The sequence below is a fragment of the Helicoverpa zea genome, chromosome 31 (genome assembly GCF_022581195.2).
Source record: "Helicoverpa zea isolate HzStark_Cry1AcR chromosome 31, ilHelZeax1.1, whole genome shotgun sequence".
In the NCBI taxonomy this organism is placed as follows: domain Eukaryota; kingdom Metazoa; phylum Arthropoda; class Insecta; order Lepidoptera; family Noctuidae; genus Helicoverpa; species Helicoverpa zea.
Genome location: NC_061482.1, coordinates 12,590,733 through 12,608,573, shown reverse-complemented (window position 1 = coordinate 12,608,573; position 17,841 = coordinate 12,590,733). Strand labels below are relative to the sequence as shown.

General features: G+C 35.5%; 1 protein-coding gene across 1 annotated transcript in view; it reads left to right on the top strand.

Annotated features, from left to right (window-relative positions):
• LOC124645304 (trypsin alpha-4-like) overlaps window positions 1-17,841 on the top strand; it is a 45,469-nt gene that overhangs the window by 12,471 nt on the left and 15,157 nt on the right. Inside the window, exon 5 of the mRNA XM_047185103.1 lies at window positions 1,686-1,808. Within this exon, the coding sequence (XP_047041059.1) occupies window positions 1,686-1,808 (123 nt within the window). The remainder of the gene's footprint in view (window positions 1-1,685; window positions 1,809-17,841) is intronic.

Genomic DNA, 17,841 nt, shown 5'->3' with positions numbered 1-17,841 from the left:
GCAACCTATTAGCAGCCGAATGAGTTTTTTTAGTGATGGCAAAAATCATCAAATGACCCCTCCCGCTGTGGTTTAGCAGCGGGGAAAGAGTGACAGACTACTGACTAAAAATCCATCATGTTCCGTCGTAGGCCTTTTATGTACCAGGGCCGCCGTAACTCTTTCGAACAATCCCGCAGCATTTAGTACGTCCTTCGATATATTTTTAATGAAGCATCCTTAGTTTGTCAGTTAGGGCTCACTTTGCGCAGTTTGTAGCGTCACGTGCGCTGTCTCAATTAGTGGCCGAATCACAGCAAAACCGGTTCCAGTCTAGAAATTGATCCGAGTTTGCTGGTAACTCAAATTTCAGTTCACCACAAAACGGCTCACTCAATCGGCTGCTAACAGTTTGCCGACCGTAGACACAGCTTTAGTCTTGATCATTATGTAGTTGAATATCTAACATTCAACTTCGAGCTGAATGAGCTGAATGAGATCTTTGATCCTCACGCATGGGAAGTCAAAGGGCGTGTCTTAATGGACCACATCAAAGCCATGATCAGCAAAGATGAGCTATTTGCTTCGCTTAAAGCCGTTCAGCTTGTACACCGATTTGGGTACATACTGTTTGTTTTGATTTATCCTGCTTAAACGGTAGCTTTGGTTCAAGCATTATTGCACATGTTCACATTGCTTATTTGGGGCCGCTACGCAATGAAAGGCACCAAATAGCTACTCAGTTCGATCTAGTGTGAGTAAATTAAGAATTGGTTTTGAAAATGGGACTTCAATTTACCTTACTATTATTATAAATGCAAAATTATTTAGAATATCAATCTGTCTGTCTGTATGTCACTGTTACCTATATGAGCCAGAACTACAGACCCATTGTGTATATCAAGCATTGTGTTTAGTTAGCAACTCATAACAACGTGTGGACACAAAACAGTTGAATAACGAGTTTTCGACACGACTAAATATATGACCCAGTTCTATGTTTCTAATATAATCTAACATTTACACTATCATTCGTGTACTTTCGCTTGCGATCCGAGGAAACTATTTCGCGCACCTGAATGTTAAAGACCGTAGTTTTTCTCAATAAATTGCGCCAGCCGCTGCCAGAAATTATTTTTTATTTTTTGACCTAGTTTTAATGGTTCCTCTAATTAGCACCTCCTTTCAAAGAAGCAAATAAACTATTTAGCAACATCTTTTCGCATAAATAAGTCCATACCTTTTTTATGAGCAGTCAATGACTTCTCCCGCCGTGGGTGCAGCGTGAGGAAGTTTCAGACTTACTGACCAAAATCCACCATGTTCCTTCTTAAGATCTATGTGTACCAGGGCTGCGATAACTCTTTCGAAAAATCCCGCAGCCCCAGCAGGCAATGAAATAAGTCCACACCATAATAAGGGTTGGCAAAGAAAATTTTCACCGATTCGTGATTAAATTCTTTATTTTTAACACGCTTATCGCTAATTAGCTTCACTTGTAACTATGCATGCAAGAAAATCTTGGAATCTTAATTTGACCCACTTCCCGGCTTCGATCAGGATGAAATGCACACGCTCTGAGTTCTAATGACAATACATGACTAGCTAAGAAACGTTACAAAAAGCGTGATTTTTAGTTTTTTTTTTTTTTAATTTCTTTTCTTATAACTCCTTATAAATGATATTATATTATTTTTCTCTTGCAGGGCAGAGAGCTGTGTTTACCGCGATCCGGGAAGTACACTCCTGGCGAGAAGTTTGACCCCATGCTGCGTTTCGTCTCGTTCATGATATCCGTTCCGAACCCTTATTGCGACGGCTATAAGAAGGTAAATATTTGAAGACTTAAGTATACCTGTCATGTTATTTCTTGATATTATAATAAGTGTATGTTTAGAATATAGGTTACTAGGTTTTGCATGCGACTTCGTTCGCGTGGAATAGTGACTTCCGGCAGATTTTTGGTTTGACCAATAGATGGTGCTACATGTCCGGAATAAATTTTATTGTAATAAAAACTATCTTATGTCCTTTCTCAAGTTCCAAACTGTGTACTAAATTTCACACAAATCGGTTCAGTAGTTCAGGCGTGAAGAAAAGACAGACAGTCAGACAGAAAGACAGACAGACAGAGTTACTTTCACATTCATAATTGTAATTAGGATAAATAGTATTTTTTTAATAAGTATACCTAGGGTGAAAAAGGCCGATAAGCTGAACTTCAACGTGAATTACATACATATCTGTAAAATATCTTGACATGCAAATAAATATTTTGAGTTTGAGACGCCGTATGAGTCTTGCTCTCCATGTTTTGATTAGATCTGCTTTGTCTTCAGGAGTTTTCATGGTTTCATATGCTTTAAAGTTGAGATTAGAATATTCTTCGCAAGCAATTTGTTTGTCTAGTCTAATCTTGTACATTTATGTAGTTAATCCAGTAACTTCAAAAGTGTAAATATAAGTGACCTTTTTTTAGGGTTCCGTACCTAAAAGGTAAAACGGGACCCTATTGTTTTGGCTCCTCTGTCCGTCCGTCCGTCCGTCTGCCCTTCCGGCTGTCACCAGGTTGTATCTCATGAACCGTGATAGTAAGAGAGTTGAAATTTTCACAGATGATATATTTCTGTTGCCGCTATCTATAACAACAAATACTGAAAACTACTAAAATGATTTATTTTGCTCATTTTTGTTCTGGTACGGAACCCTGGTACGGAACGTGCGCGAGTCCAAATCGCACTTGGCCGGTTTTTTATTTATTTGATCTGCAAAAATAACAATTTTTGTTTTATCGAGCTGTGGACTTAATTATGATGATGAGGTGTTATGAGCTCTAGGGACAACAAGGAAGTTGATTCTAACACTGACCCCTTTCTCCCTCTCTTTTCTAACACTGACTCTTTTGTCAATGACCGGGAATGCATGACTCGGTTATGCATCCATTCGTAACGCAATGTGGTTTTTCTTCACTGTAGCTAAATATTATGTAGGAACCACTTAAACATTTTGTCGCTTGCTAGAGCATGCTTTCGTTTTTTGGTAACATATGCAGTATCTAAGTATAGGTACTTATAGTTCGGCCATTCAGAGAATGCGTTCCTGACACGTCGCGATTGAACTGACGACGTAACTTTGCAATGGCGTTGCAGTTACGATAAAAATATTTTTGCTGGTTGTTTACCGTTTTAACAATTGAGGAGCATTAAAACAACATTATTATATCAATAATCAATGAATGTTATAATTTTGTGCCAAACTGAGTGTCAAATAACTTGGTAAACAATATTTTTCTAAATCTATACTGCGCTATTACAAGGTTATGTCAGCGGTTTATATTTTGTAGTGCTGTGCTAAAAATAACAGGCAAGTATCGTAATCTGTTCTTATACAGTTATAATATAAAATAATACGTTTTGATTTTCTTTTTAAGAATTGGAAAATAATGGACTATAAGACTTAATTATAACGTTTATGAAATATAAAAATAAAACTATGACCAAACCGCATTTTTATACTTAGATTAAAAATGGTAACCCCAAATGGCGTTATGGGCCGCCATTTTGTGACGCTAAAACAGTCGTCCGTTGTCGTTTCGTGCGCATAGACCACGTTTTTCAAGTGTTTTCGATCTGTTTTTATTCGATTACCCGGCTTTTGTTAGACCGAGATATCAGGATTGATTCTGTTATTGATAATAATATAATTATACATGTAGGCGAAGATGATGATGAAGACACCACCTCCTCAAGCAAATCGGAGTCTGATTAATATTCTGTTCGCACATTCAATTCAATGTACTTGTAACAAAGAATAAATAAAACAATTTTATTATATGAATATTACCTTTTTTTGGTTTCCACTTAAATAACTAAAATATAAAACAAATGATTCCGCCAATTTAAAACGAAAATAATCTTAAAATAATGCGGCGGTTCATTTTGAAGGAACGGTAACGAACTCAGTGTTATGTTGTGCCCATCACTAGTCGTGACTAACTGATAGGTGTCAGGAACGCATTCTCTGAACGGCCGAAGTATACATGTCTATAGTATAAATACAGGGATAATCGTCAGTTTTGTGTCACCACTCCATTAAAGTTGTCTCAGAAGGGCTTCAGCCTGTTGGCTTCGGCCCCACGTTCGCCACCCAAAAATCCGGGATTCTATAGTCCCGTGGTCTGGTAGAGACCCAAAAAAATTATAATAAATTCATTATTCGGGCATGATTCAATAATGTTAGTATTACTTAGTTTCTTTGAGCTAAGTACTATGGTAAAAAACTAACATAGTTCTATGGTCAATTCTTTTATATTTGTCACTGTCGAATATATATTTTATAAGGCTTTGTAGTGTAAGTCTGTTTTTCAGCATTCAATAGGTTATCGATGTCAAACTAATTGAATATGGGCTGTGAACCAAATGTTGGTAAAATAAAAGTAGGTAGGTAGTGTAATTTAAAAAAAAAAAACAAATAAAAGTATTATGCAAGTAAAATAAAAGTCGCGTCGAACTAACGCACCGAGGATTGTGTAAAATGTGTATAATATACCCACCCAAAACAAAAATGTGAAAGGCTGCCAAGTTCGATAATATGGGAATGCTTCGCCTATAAAAGAAGTGAGATCTGAATAAGTACCAAGTTCCATAGACATACCTCAGTTAAAAATAGTTACTTTTTAATGATGTTACTTGGCAAGTTTTCACACACCTTGTTATAAACCTACTAAACGCAATGAATCAAGTATATAATTTTCTATTAAAACTTGTCAACTGGGGTCTAATAAATAAATGATAAAACTAACGTTAAATGTTAAGACGATGTGGGATGTTTCCTTACTTTTTCTTCAGGCAACAGCCAAAGAAAGTACACAGGATATTTAAAATCAGATCAGCAGTTTTTCTTATATGATTTTAATGGGAAAAAATAATGATTCATTTTTATTCAGATATCCTGTTGATCAATCATTCTGTTAGGGGAATTAAATACGACGGCCTTCATACAAAACCCGTATGTATGTTAGTACCCGTGTCGTAACTAGATGGCGCTGAGCGTTTAGGGGTGAAAACTGAATCGCACTATGGTTTCGTTACAAACTCTGCTATATAAGACAAAGCGAACTTGATCAGCATTGAAGTCAATTCTAAAGTTTTCATACTATTTTTGAACGGCTCTCTCTTATTTTCGAATAAGAGAACCCTGATATAACAATAAAAAGAAAGCTATGACCATCAGGTTATAGCTTAGGTATAGCGTATGTTAGGCCCTATAGTGTAAATAAATATATGTCCAAGTAGAAGTCTGTACATCCTAAAAACCTGGAACATTAATTATGCATTATCAGCCTTTGTATCGTCCCACTGCTGGGCACTCTCACACAGAGAAGAATTGAGCGTTAATCATAGATTGCATACCATAAAATTGTATTATTTAGATATGTCATAAGTTAAATAAAATATTTAGAGACTCATTGACCACCACGGTTAAACCATTACAATGGTTTTGTAAGGTCATCTTAGTATCATAGTATATAATTAATGTATTTACCTTCTAATAAAAATAGTTTTAATGTATGCCATTTACATAGTTTTTATTTCATTTTGTTTCGTACAATTAGCTTCTGATATCCGACATTCTGATATTTTAATGGGGAAAAATAGGGATTCATTTTTATTCAGATATCCTGTTGATAAACCATTTTTAAACTGTTTTTCAGTCATTCTGTTGAGGGATATGCGTCGGCCTTCTTACAAAACGCGTATGTATTCTAGTTCCCGTGTCGTAACTAGATGGCGCTGAGCGTTAAGGGGTGAAAACTGAATCACGCTATGGTTTCGTTACAAACTCTGCTATATAAGACAAAGCTCAGAACTCGTATTCAAACTATTAGAATTGACTTCAATACTAGAAAAAACTCTCAGCATTGTGGTCAATTCTAAAGCTATAATATAACAATAGAAAGAAAATAAAAATAAAAAGAAAGCTATGACCATCAGGTAGCTTGTCATAGTGTATGTTAGGTCTTATATAGTAAATATATGTCCAAGTAGTAGTATGTATGTCACCGGAAAATAACAAGACTCGTAAGTTGATCAATTTTCTAGGTAGTTCATCAACTCTCGGAAAATAATAAACGGTATTTGAAATGTAGGTACTTCTGTTTGAATCTTTGGGTAAAATGGATATGCTGTACTTGGTAGATGCGCCTATCTGAAAAGAGAAAATATGTGTGCTGCCTACCACAAAGATAGCAGCTGCATGAATTATTACTATACTAAGTATATCGTTAACTTTTCACAAAACACTAAAAATAAAGTGCGAGAGTTCAATATTTTTGTGCGCGTTGCGAACTCGATGCATCATAATAATGGCGAGCGCAAAAAGTCATCCGCAAAGTAATCGTGTTACACGCCTAAAAGCCAAAGCGCGGATATCAGAAACAATTACTAATTGTACGAAACAAATAAAATAAAAACTATGTAAGAGGTATGTGTTAAAAACGATGATACAGGTTTTTATTCACTTTTCTGATGTACTTTCTAAGACATCTTGGACATCAATGACTGATTCGGAGGGCACGTTAAACTGTAGGTTTCAGTTGTCATTGATCATTTTTGGCAGTTGTTACGGGAAGTCAGAAGCCATTATGTCTGACAACCAGTCTTACGTACGGGTGTTGGGTTGCTCCTTGTAAAACGCTAGTACTCAGCTTCATCCGGATCCTGCAATACTGAAAGCCGACCGACACATTGGGTAAAGGCTAGGCAGGTGATGATGATTTCGCAGGTTTTTAGAATATTCAGTTAAGCTACATCAAATCTCGGTCATATCTATCAAATTGCCGCGATCAACAGAGCACTTCTTAATTTTTTTAAAGCTCATTACCATCAAGATAGTCACTGCAGCACTCAATTGAAACTTCTCATTTACACAGAGAAAAAATCCCACTGTGCCGCTCAGATTCACGTTCCACCATAAAAAAAAAACATTTTATGAACAACTAAAACTCCTACGAATTTACATAGTTATAGCAAAAGCGCGAATGTACGCTTGAGTAAAAGTTAAAAAAAAAACTACGTAAAGGCTAGCAAACAGCTATTACATAGAAATGTATAATAAAATTTTACCTGGACTTTTTCAGGCTGGTAAAAATGAAAAATGAAGTTACCTACGTCGATAAAGTGATTCCGGGAAAATGTATCAATAGAGATTTGAATCAGTACGAACGTTGTATAGAGTTTTAGAGCTTTTGTATCAAAAAGTGGCTTAGTCAAGAAAATATTTGATCGGTGTATTGCCTACTTGATGCAAAGGTATCAAAAGAGATGATTAAAAAGTGTAGTAGCCGAAAAATTGCAAACGAATCTCAAAGTACCTTTCAACTTTGTTGATTCTAGTTTCCAATCATCATCCCTTTTGGCCGAAACACTAGAAATGAACTAAAAAATGTTAAACCACTCTTAGTTGCAAACAGTAGTTAAGTTTGCACGCTCAATGGCTTTCGGGTTACTTGCGCAGTAAGTCCCGCTAAAGCTCCCAATATTTTGCAACTTCCAGTGATAGTTTATACGAGTATTTTACTTTTGAAGGAACTAAAACAGAATTTCTTTTTGAAAAAAGTATTTTTACGTCAAAACTTAGGCATTATTTTTATTTCAGTATTTTATCTGTAGTTATCTGTTCTGCGGTATTTTATGATTCCGAATAACCATATAACTCCAACTGAGCGGTGTGCAAGTTTTATCTAACAACTAAATTTTATTCAACTTCATATTTCTACTTAACTTTCAGTTTCCTTATAACAGCAGTTAACGTATTTGAAGTCGAATGTAAATACTAAGTGGCTTTAATAGTTGCAAGTTGCTACTGGAAACTCTATAAGTGGTGGTAAATACAAACTAAACTTACTTTTACTTTAAGTTATCACTTAGAACGCTGCACGTTCTGCATTGTAAAATTTCCTTAACTTATTTTTCTTGACCATTTGCTTGAATTCGCTGTAGTAGTTTAAAACGCCCCTGATAAGCTAAAGCATTTCGCTGTTTACTTCAACTTGCTATTTCTTCAAAATTTTAATGCGCACTTTAAAATTTGAGCTCATGAAAATTCTACAACTTACAGGAGTTTAATTAAATGAGGCTTTACAAAATCCTGTGTAACGAAAGTAAATGCTTACCTATCAAGAAAATAATTTGCTGTCAAATACATTGCATAAAGACAGTTTAGACACGGCTATCTCAAGGCTCGAGTATTTTGGAGCCAATTTCTTAGCTTAATAGCATAAAGGTGACAAAATACAAGTCCGGATGGTATAAAATGCGAAGGTAGCTCGGACCAGCTGACGACAGCAGTGTTTTCGACGTATAGTCTGTTAACACTTATTGTGATTGGATGTGTTACTTACGATACGAGTATTCCTAGGTGACTGAGCGACGCATTGAGGCGACTGTGTTTGAGAAAAATATGTTTTGTAGGGTCATATTCATGGCCGTAAATAATGGTAATTCCACAGCTTTTAATCGATTATTTGTTTTAAAAAATATAACATTTTTTATTTTAAAAGCGACTGTCATAAAATCACATTCTGAGATTGATGATGAGATTAATTTCATTATCTCCTTGTGATAATATTTTATTGGTTTTAAAGCACTCGCATTCAGAGGTTCAGTTTTGGTCCTTGGTCCGTGATTTATAATAGGTAGCTAGCTAGCGCTAGCTTTTTTTATGCCCTACTTAATTCATCGTTTTACGTTTTAATTTTAAAACGTTTTTTTTTTTTATTATTAACATTATACCCAATTACAATAACGCTTTTGTAATTCATATGCAATGAATGAGTTCCTTAAGTTATTTATCAATTAAAAATAGCATAGGCACGTGACGTCAGCTTTGGAAAGCATCATCTCCTGTTTATGTAGAAGAATACTTACTCCAAAAATAGTCTTCAAATATATAATTAACACACAATTATGTACCACAATAATTTAACACTCAAACCAATATGGTACATACAATAAACTAAAGCGAATCTAACATGGATATGAAGACAAACTGTCCCATTTATATCATGTACTAAGCCGAGGTATTAGGTACAAACTTGGAATTTGAATTCTAATGTCCCATTTCTTGGTAAGTGTCGCAAGAAACTTGGGCTCGGAAACTTATGGGTCCAACGATAACCAGAAAAGCTAAGATTTAACTGATAGTGGATTCTCTAAGAGTTTGTATTTCTGTTCTGTGTAGTTTAGGATCACAAACTAACATGAAATATTATTTTTGTGGGCCTTATTTCAGATTACGATAATGTACTGTTTAACTTAAAATGTTGCTTACATATAATACACCATTGAATTTATTTGTTGCAAAATTACTTTCAAACTATATTTTTAATATCATTCAAGAGTGACTTCTTGACTCCATTAAACGTTAATATATAGTCTATATGTTAATATATAGTAATATATATTTTAACCCTTAATTCAAAGTGGTTTAATATTCATATCGATATATGGAAAAGTACATTACCTATGTGACAATTTAATGTTCTAGCTGTACATATAGCGGACGTACATAATAATGTTTGTCCATATGTGAACTAGTTAGGTCCAGGACACAGAAACTCATTTCATGCAAGCGTAGCCGCGTGCACCAGATTGTTAAACAATATTATATGTTTAACCAGAAATGCGACACGAACACCGGGCTTACTGAAAATAATTGCTAGTTCAAAATTACGGTCATTTTTTCTGCAATATTATGTGATCGTTGTGATAATGTTCCTAACCTACGGATTTCAAAAACTTATCTATCTCTTGTGTCGCTATTTTGAACCTTCATACAAATACTTACATAATTTCAAGTATCTATCTTCAGTAAACAAATCAATCGATAGACAGCATATTGAAACCACCGTAAATGAAATGATGCAATTGAAAATGGAGCTTACTGTACTAATACTGAAAATCCAAAGTGCTTCATATAAAATGCTTATATGGTCATAAAATCTTTGTATTTTAGCCTGAATCGATAGCCGATGCAGGTGCCATAAATCTTTTATTTATGACCTAAGTTGAGTTTCCCAAGTGGAAACGTTTTTATAGAAATTATATGAAAATATAAAATAAAGATCATCTCTTATGAATTTATCTGTCTATCATACTTACGTATGTGAAGGTGTGTTTATGAGCGTTTAGTTTTTGGTATACAAGTGTATCTAAAAAGGTGTTTTTTTTCTGTGACGTGATGCAAATTTTTTCATACCATTGCCAGATAAAGCTATTCCCTAAAGCCTGAAAAAATCCAGACAATGAAGCTCAATGAGCCTCCGAAATAATTTAATAGTCTTACTGCAACGAAAAACAGCACAAACTTAATAAAAATGTTGGACAACTTTTAATAACAACGTGCAACTGCTAAAAATGTTATTTCAAATTGTTTCAAATGTTTGTCAGATATACACGAAATTTTCAATTTTATTATTCCTGATTATGTATATTTTATGTTTTGCTAGATTTTTAAGGCGTGTAGTGGCAAATTGTGGCTTGGACGCAAGCCAGGCTGTTGAGATTTGTGTAATTGAGCAGAAATACGGTTGAACATAGCTATAATAGAGACATTATAGACGTAAGATATCGGTCTATAATAAGAAACATAATGTTAATAGGCCATGACCAAGTTACAGGTACAGTCGACTCTTGTTAATTCAAACCTGCGATATTTCGAACATCTCGTTAATTCAAAGTTATCACGAGTTCCTTACAAAATCTCTTTATATTTCGAACTAAATCAATACATTTTTATGCACTTGGTAATTCGAACGAAAAAAGCATTGCTATATAACAAAATGACGCGTTAATTCGAAATCTTAGTCGTCTAACACTCGAGAATTCAAAGTTGCAGAGAGAAAGAGGCGGAAATATTGTAAGTCAGAGTCAGAGAGCAGTCTGAGTAGCAGCAATCTCTTTGAAGCTGTATGACGGAGCTGTTTCGAATGATTAATTACATTATGAATACATGTATGCACACAAATGTGTCTTAAAACTTTTGACATTGTTATAAAATAGCAGTTAAAAATAATAATTGATCAACACTTAATAATTCGAAGTTTTATTTATTTTCTCTCACAAATTTCGAACCATTTAATATTTCAAAAACTCGATAATTCGTAATATTTTAAGAGTCCCTCGAGTTTCGAATTAACGAGAGTCGACTGTACATGAAATTTTATTTTTTATTAGTGCTATCGACAAACTTTATCAGGGTAACTGGATTGAGGAGATCAGATAGTCAGTCACTCTTTGTAAAACATAGGCTGGTACCTACTCAGCTGGTCGGTTAGACTGGAAGCCGACCCCAATATATGTAGTGGGGAAAAGGCTTGGGAGATGATGGTGAATGTATTGAATATATTTTTTATCATTATGTAGACTTCAGTTACGAGTGGATTTCAACAAAATCTAAAAACTCATTTGTCGGTGTATTTACACCTAATAGGTATTAAATGCAACAAGGAAAATCGTCCTAAATTTTTCTTAAAAGCGTATTTTACTCGCTTTTACTTGGTTATTCCAGTCTGGCTTGTGTCGCGAAATAATAACAAAATTACTAATCCGTATACGATGAAACGTCCAAGTTGGTCTCGCCAAGTAAAATCAGATTAAGGTCGCCTCCATAGAACCCCAAGAGAGTGTGAAGTTTTACGTTATCTCGTGTCTCTATCTATGTTTACTTGAAAACGACGGATACGGAAATCTGTATGTTACAACATCACGTATTCATGCAGCATATTTTACCCCTAAAAAAACCAGAAATATATTTTTGCTCTTTTGCAACGCAGTTTATAGTTTTATCGACTTTTAATTACGGCGTCAAATTCGTTTATAATTTCGTTGATATTTTAGTGTGGCGGCCATTTTGCGTGTTCTTTTGTTAATCGAACACGTGGGTACCTATGTTGTGTGCATACGTGATACTACATGAGTATACCTCTAAGTTCGTGAGCAACAACAGTGCTAAACAGAGAAGGTTATGCAAGTTATGATAGTCAACAAACGGAGTTTAGAGCGGAACTAGGGATTATTTCGGCACCCAGAGCTCATACTTGCAGCAATGTTGGAACTTGTTCCCAGAAAACGATAACTTACCACTTTACTGTATATTTTAGTCTTCTAGCTTAGTAAGTTGCATTGTAAAATGCTCGGAAATACGTAACTATTTTTTGTGGAGACTGGTAAACAATAAATTAGCTAGGCTTCTCACTTAAAATGGGTTTTGATTTGCCCGTGTAACTGGGTTGAGGAGCTCAGATAGACAATCTCTTCTTGTAAAGAACTGGTACTCACCTCCAACCGGAGAGACTCGAAGTTGACCCTATTGTGGTTGGGAAAAAGCTAGGCAAACGATGTTGTATTTGTATAAGGCCTTGGGTTGCTTAATCTAACATGCCTAAGGGGACTAAGAGTAGGAAAACTTTCTATCACATTATTGAAGCACTACACCACTACGGAATATTATATACAAAAACACATCTAAAGCCTTCAATTGAAATAAATGTAACCAAAATGAAAAAGTATATTCTATCCTCTTATATATACTTACCTACTTATTAAAGATATGTTGGTACTATTTGTTTACGGTAAGACCTCAGGTCAATCACCATGGGGTTTCATGGTTTACTAGATGATGATGTTAACGTGCTAGCTAGAGTAAACGTACACTGCAAACTTAACAGTCGGCCGATAATTTGTTCGGGATTTAAGTCAGTATGGTAAAGATGATAATGTCCTCCTAACCGATTACCGGCTACGGCGGCTGTTCTCATGTAAGGAGATTAGCCAACTGCGCAGGACATATTATAGTGCACAAGCATTTGCGCAGACACAGGTGCACTCACTATTCCTTCACTCTCATAGTCCGATGGGACGGTAATTCGACACGACTGGAGAGAGATCAGGCGACAGTTAACGTGCTCAAATATATGATATGACATAGACCAATGATTGGAAGACTTTTCTCCTTGACTAGCATGACCACACACAAGTCGTTCGTAACTATAAAATAAATATTCCGAAATCAGTTTTGAAAAAATATTTGATTTTAAATACTTATCGAGGGAACTAATTAAAATTAGTCGTGGCTACATTAACTACAAACGCAATCAATAGTATCAAAGTGCATTTTGGATGCCCCGACACGTTATTTTTGGAGTTTTTGTGCAAAGTCCTACTACTAATGTCCATGCATGTTTGATAGGCTTTAACTGAGGCTCTTTACTTTACTGTTTCGTAGCAGCATTGCCCGATAGGACGGTAATCCGACACGACGATCAGGTGGTTCAGCAGTGGACGTCCTATGGCTGAGATGATGATGATGATGAACAACGATCAGGTATTTGGACAGCGTCAGACCGACTAAAAACTTTAACTGATTCACGACTACAAACAAAATGTACTAAACTAACTAGCCGACTTTAGTAAACGAGTCTGATTTTCTTAAAAAAAAATCCAACCATCGTCAAGCCAACTGTCGGCCGACTATTTAGTTTTTAGTGTGCGGCTATTCAAAGTTGACGCTATTGACTTAATTAAACTGTGTTTGTGCTGGTTAGTTTAGAGCTGACTGCACCTGTGTTCAATGTCCTATTAGTAGAATTTCTAAGCTGGAATGCCAATAAATAAATTATTGCTTAATCGACCACAAATTAATCAAGAGATTTGCATATATGCTTTTTGTGCCCATCTCAAACTTCTTATGAGCCACTAATTAGCGGTGCATGATTTCGAGAATCATAAGTTTAATATTGGTTGCAAACGTTTTGAGCAATAGCTCTTCGGAATCATGCAATTGGTTAATGTATAAATTATAAACCATATCCCAGTAAAGTGGAGTGAGATCCCACCGCCATCTGTATTTCATGTAATATTCATTTAAGTATATCGTTCGAAGTTTCAAAAGTAGTTCATGATGCATATAAGCTCGGTTTACTTACACACGAGTCGTTTCTAAGAACATACAAGGATGTATTCGCCTCATATCGATGTTACCCAAGCCTGTATCACAACTCAATATAAAGTTTATGCACTGTCAAGCAGGAAGGGTGTCTCAATATTCTGAGAAAGCAATAAAGCTTTTGTTTGAATGAAACCTTCTAAAGTCACATCACATAATGTGTTTTCATCGGCCTCTATGCAGTTTTCACATTTTATTTTCCTAGCAAACAGCATGTTACATAGCTGGACATTTCTGTCAACACCATTGTAGTGTGACTCGGTAGCTAACGGACGCGGCCTTTGTACTTCTGCATGTGCATCGCGTTCCATGTCGAACTTTCTTTTAAAAATGTTCAAAAGCAAAAACAAATGAAGGCTGTCGAATCTGTCGACAGCCAGGTGAATTCCGGTGGCACTTTGGACGAATTTTAAATTAAAATTGTTAAAATGTTACACATATTTCGCTCGCCGCGTTCCCATTTTTAATCGATTTATTGTAAAAGCCTTTCTTCTTTCAGCGGTCGGAGGTTATCTTTATGCAATTGATCGGGTTAAAAAGATGTTCTTTTAATCGCTGTTCCATTAAATATTAAGTGGCGTGTACTTTAACAATTTTAAAACAATATTGGTTCTGTAGCGCGGACCTTGTCTATTGCCCCTCCGCGCCCCTCTAGGTTAAGACGTGCGCCGGCTCGCTACCGAAATTAAAAGTGGAACAGCCGCGCAGCTTTTGCGGCGCGCGCGGAGAGCCGACAGAGCACGACTAACCGCGAAGCACGACGCATGCGCTCCGTTGTTGACGGACGCCCGGGACGCCCGCGTCGCTCGCGTGCCGGTGCTTAAGCTCCCTGGTATTAAATAGTATATATTGTGTGTTGTTTGTAGGCATTATACGTTTATTTTACCACCAATCGTTTTTTCAATCAAACTCGGAACGAAGCCCAACTATAGTTCTTTGTTCAAAAATATCTTAAAGGGCTTTTGCCTCACTGAAAAAAAGCTTTTTTCAACCCTTCTTCGATGCATTGCAGCTCAAAAATAGTACGGCTTATGTTGTAGGTGTGACAATATTTGGTGTCATAGTGCACTAGTATATTGTGGTCTTAGGGCCGCGTCTATTGTGTCGCCGCTGCACGTTCGAGCGCACGAACCGTATGAAGCAGAGAATCAACAAACACATAACAAGGCTTACCTATTCCATGTTTATAGAACGCCTGGCTGAATTATTACACTAGTTTACAAAATCAAACTTTTTGCCTGTTGCCGTGGATTTAATGGCTGGTAACATTCACTTATGTTTAGTTTTTATTAATTACACCCGCAAAAATTTTTTTGTAGCTCGACTTTACTTGTTATTGACTTTCTCTTTTCTGAACCTTTTTCAGTCGCTGAAGTACGTATTTTATTGTAATTATACAAATATGTGAAGTTTTTACAACACGAGTAGTTCAAGGAGGCGTTGTTTGAACAATCCAAACCATGTTTGTTACTTATGTGGAGAATATGTGTTTGAGAAGAGTAGAAATGTCATCAGAGACGCTTAAAAATACTTATTTTTTATATTTTGGAATGTTGTTAGATAAAAATGACAAATCTTGGGCTCCTGATTGTGTTTGTAAATCGTGCGTTGAATATTTAAGATTATGGAAAAGTGGTAAAAGAAGTACTTTTCAACTTAAAACACCAACTATTTGGAAAGAATCGAAAAATCATCTCGACGGCTCTTACTTTTGCAGCGTGAACATAAACAGCTTAAACACCAAAAATCGAGCTAAATGGCAAAACCGAAGTAGAACATGTGTTTAGCGAAGAGTGTAGCATTCACCTGAACTTTCAGAGAATAAAAATTATATTGAATTTTGAAAAATTATAATGAAAATTATGTTGAACTTGTCGAAGACCTGCTTTTACAAATAAGAGGTATGGGATGCAATTTGAGCATAAAGTCACTTCCTCTTCAGTCATCTGGACAGATTTCCAGAAAATTTAGGAGATATGAGCGAAGAGCAGGGGAGAACGTATGCATCAAGATTAACGTGTCATGGAAGAACGTTATCAGGGTTTCTGGGATGTAAATATGATGTCTGACTATTGCTGGTCTCTGATACGCCATTTCCCAAAGTCTACACATAAGAGAAGAGCTTTAAAGCCAAGTTTTTTGGAACTTAACAATTAATATAATTTTTAAACAAATATTCTTTAAGGTAAATCCACGTTTTTTCTCTTTAAACCGCACTTAGCTGAATCTCAAAAACTAGAGCTGATAAAAAAAAACTACTAATAGTTTTAAATATGGTTAAATATGAGTAGTCAACAACAGCTTAAAAAATCCCGGCAACAAATGTACTGTAAACTAGTGTTATGGATCATGTAATCGCTTAGTTATGTCAATAGATTTGATGATTACACACAGGACATATTTAGATAAATTAAACATTATCTGTAAATTCTTATGGATAGATTCATAATAAATGGAATTAGGTAGATACTTAAGACAAAAAATATGGGTAAGATCAGGCGTAGGCTTCCTTTTTCATTAATTATAATTTTTCTGTCTTGAAAAAAATTCACTGTAAGGACATACCTAGGTATATTTATTAGATATTTTTTGTTTGGAGTTGCGAACTTCCTTGAAGGCGACTGGTAGTTGGTATTTGTTCAATAAGTTACACTACAACAATGTATGCTTTTGATACTTCGATGCCTGTAAAAACTATAGCGTCAACATTTTGTTTTCGTCTTTAGGTTCTCTAATCGTTTTCAGGGAATTGAAATTAACTTTGGTGAAATTTCGAAATATGCCAATTAGTAATAATGGCGTCCACGGCCGTTTTCGGCTACGGCGGCTGTTCTCACTTAAGGAGATCAGCCAGCTGCGCAGGACATATTATAGTGCACGAGCATTTGCGCAGACACAGGTGCACTCCCTATTCCTTCACTCTCATAACCCGATGGGACGGCAATCCGACACGACCGGAAAGAGATCAGGCGCAGGACCGACATTTACGTGCTCTCCGATGCACGGGTGAATCAATCACCAACTTCCAGACTACGGGCTGCTTTGTGAAAGTTTAAGAAAACCCACAAAGCGATTTCTATTGATTCTATGCCAATTAGTATATTTTTGTTGACTACATAGCTTAAATTAAATAAAATTGAACCCGTAGAAAATTAAAAGTCATAAAATAAATCATTTCAAAATTAAAAATAAAATCAAAACAGTTTTGTTTATATTTATAAACATTTTTTTGTAATCAAAGTTGTTCGTAGGTCAAAAAATCATCTGTATTTTAAACATATATAATAATCTGTATTTTATACTACGCGAAAAGAGGAATGCATTTACAAATAGAAACGCCAAGGATGTTACACAACTGATTGCACTTCCAACGTGTTTCCTGATAAGTCGGGCACAGATGTACTTTGTCCTACATGTTGCGATACAGTTTCTTCCGGATTTACGTGGAATATGAAGACGCCAGCGGATATTTTCTCCGAACCTATTTCAATGATAGTTTCTACTATACATTCCATCTTGTTTTAATGTGGTGTTCTTGGTACAGATCTTTTTTTGAATTTGAATGCTCTGGTTGTGTCTGGCAGTCAATTGATTGTTTTAATTTTTGAAATTAGAACTCCATGATCAAGTTTTTTGTCGAATTTAAGTTTGAAGAATCTTTAATAGCTAATTTTATTTTGGATAAGGATGGAATAGCAACTAAAATTGCGTCAAAAATTTCTTTCAATTGCAATATTTTTTTTATAGTTCTACTGTTGAACAAAGTTGAAAACTGGCTTTATAATATTACTACAATTTTCTTACACTCACATAGGTAAGATATTCATTTGATTAAAGATATATTTAGCTTTTTAACGG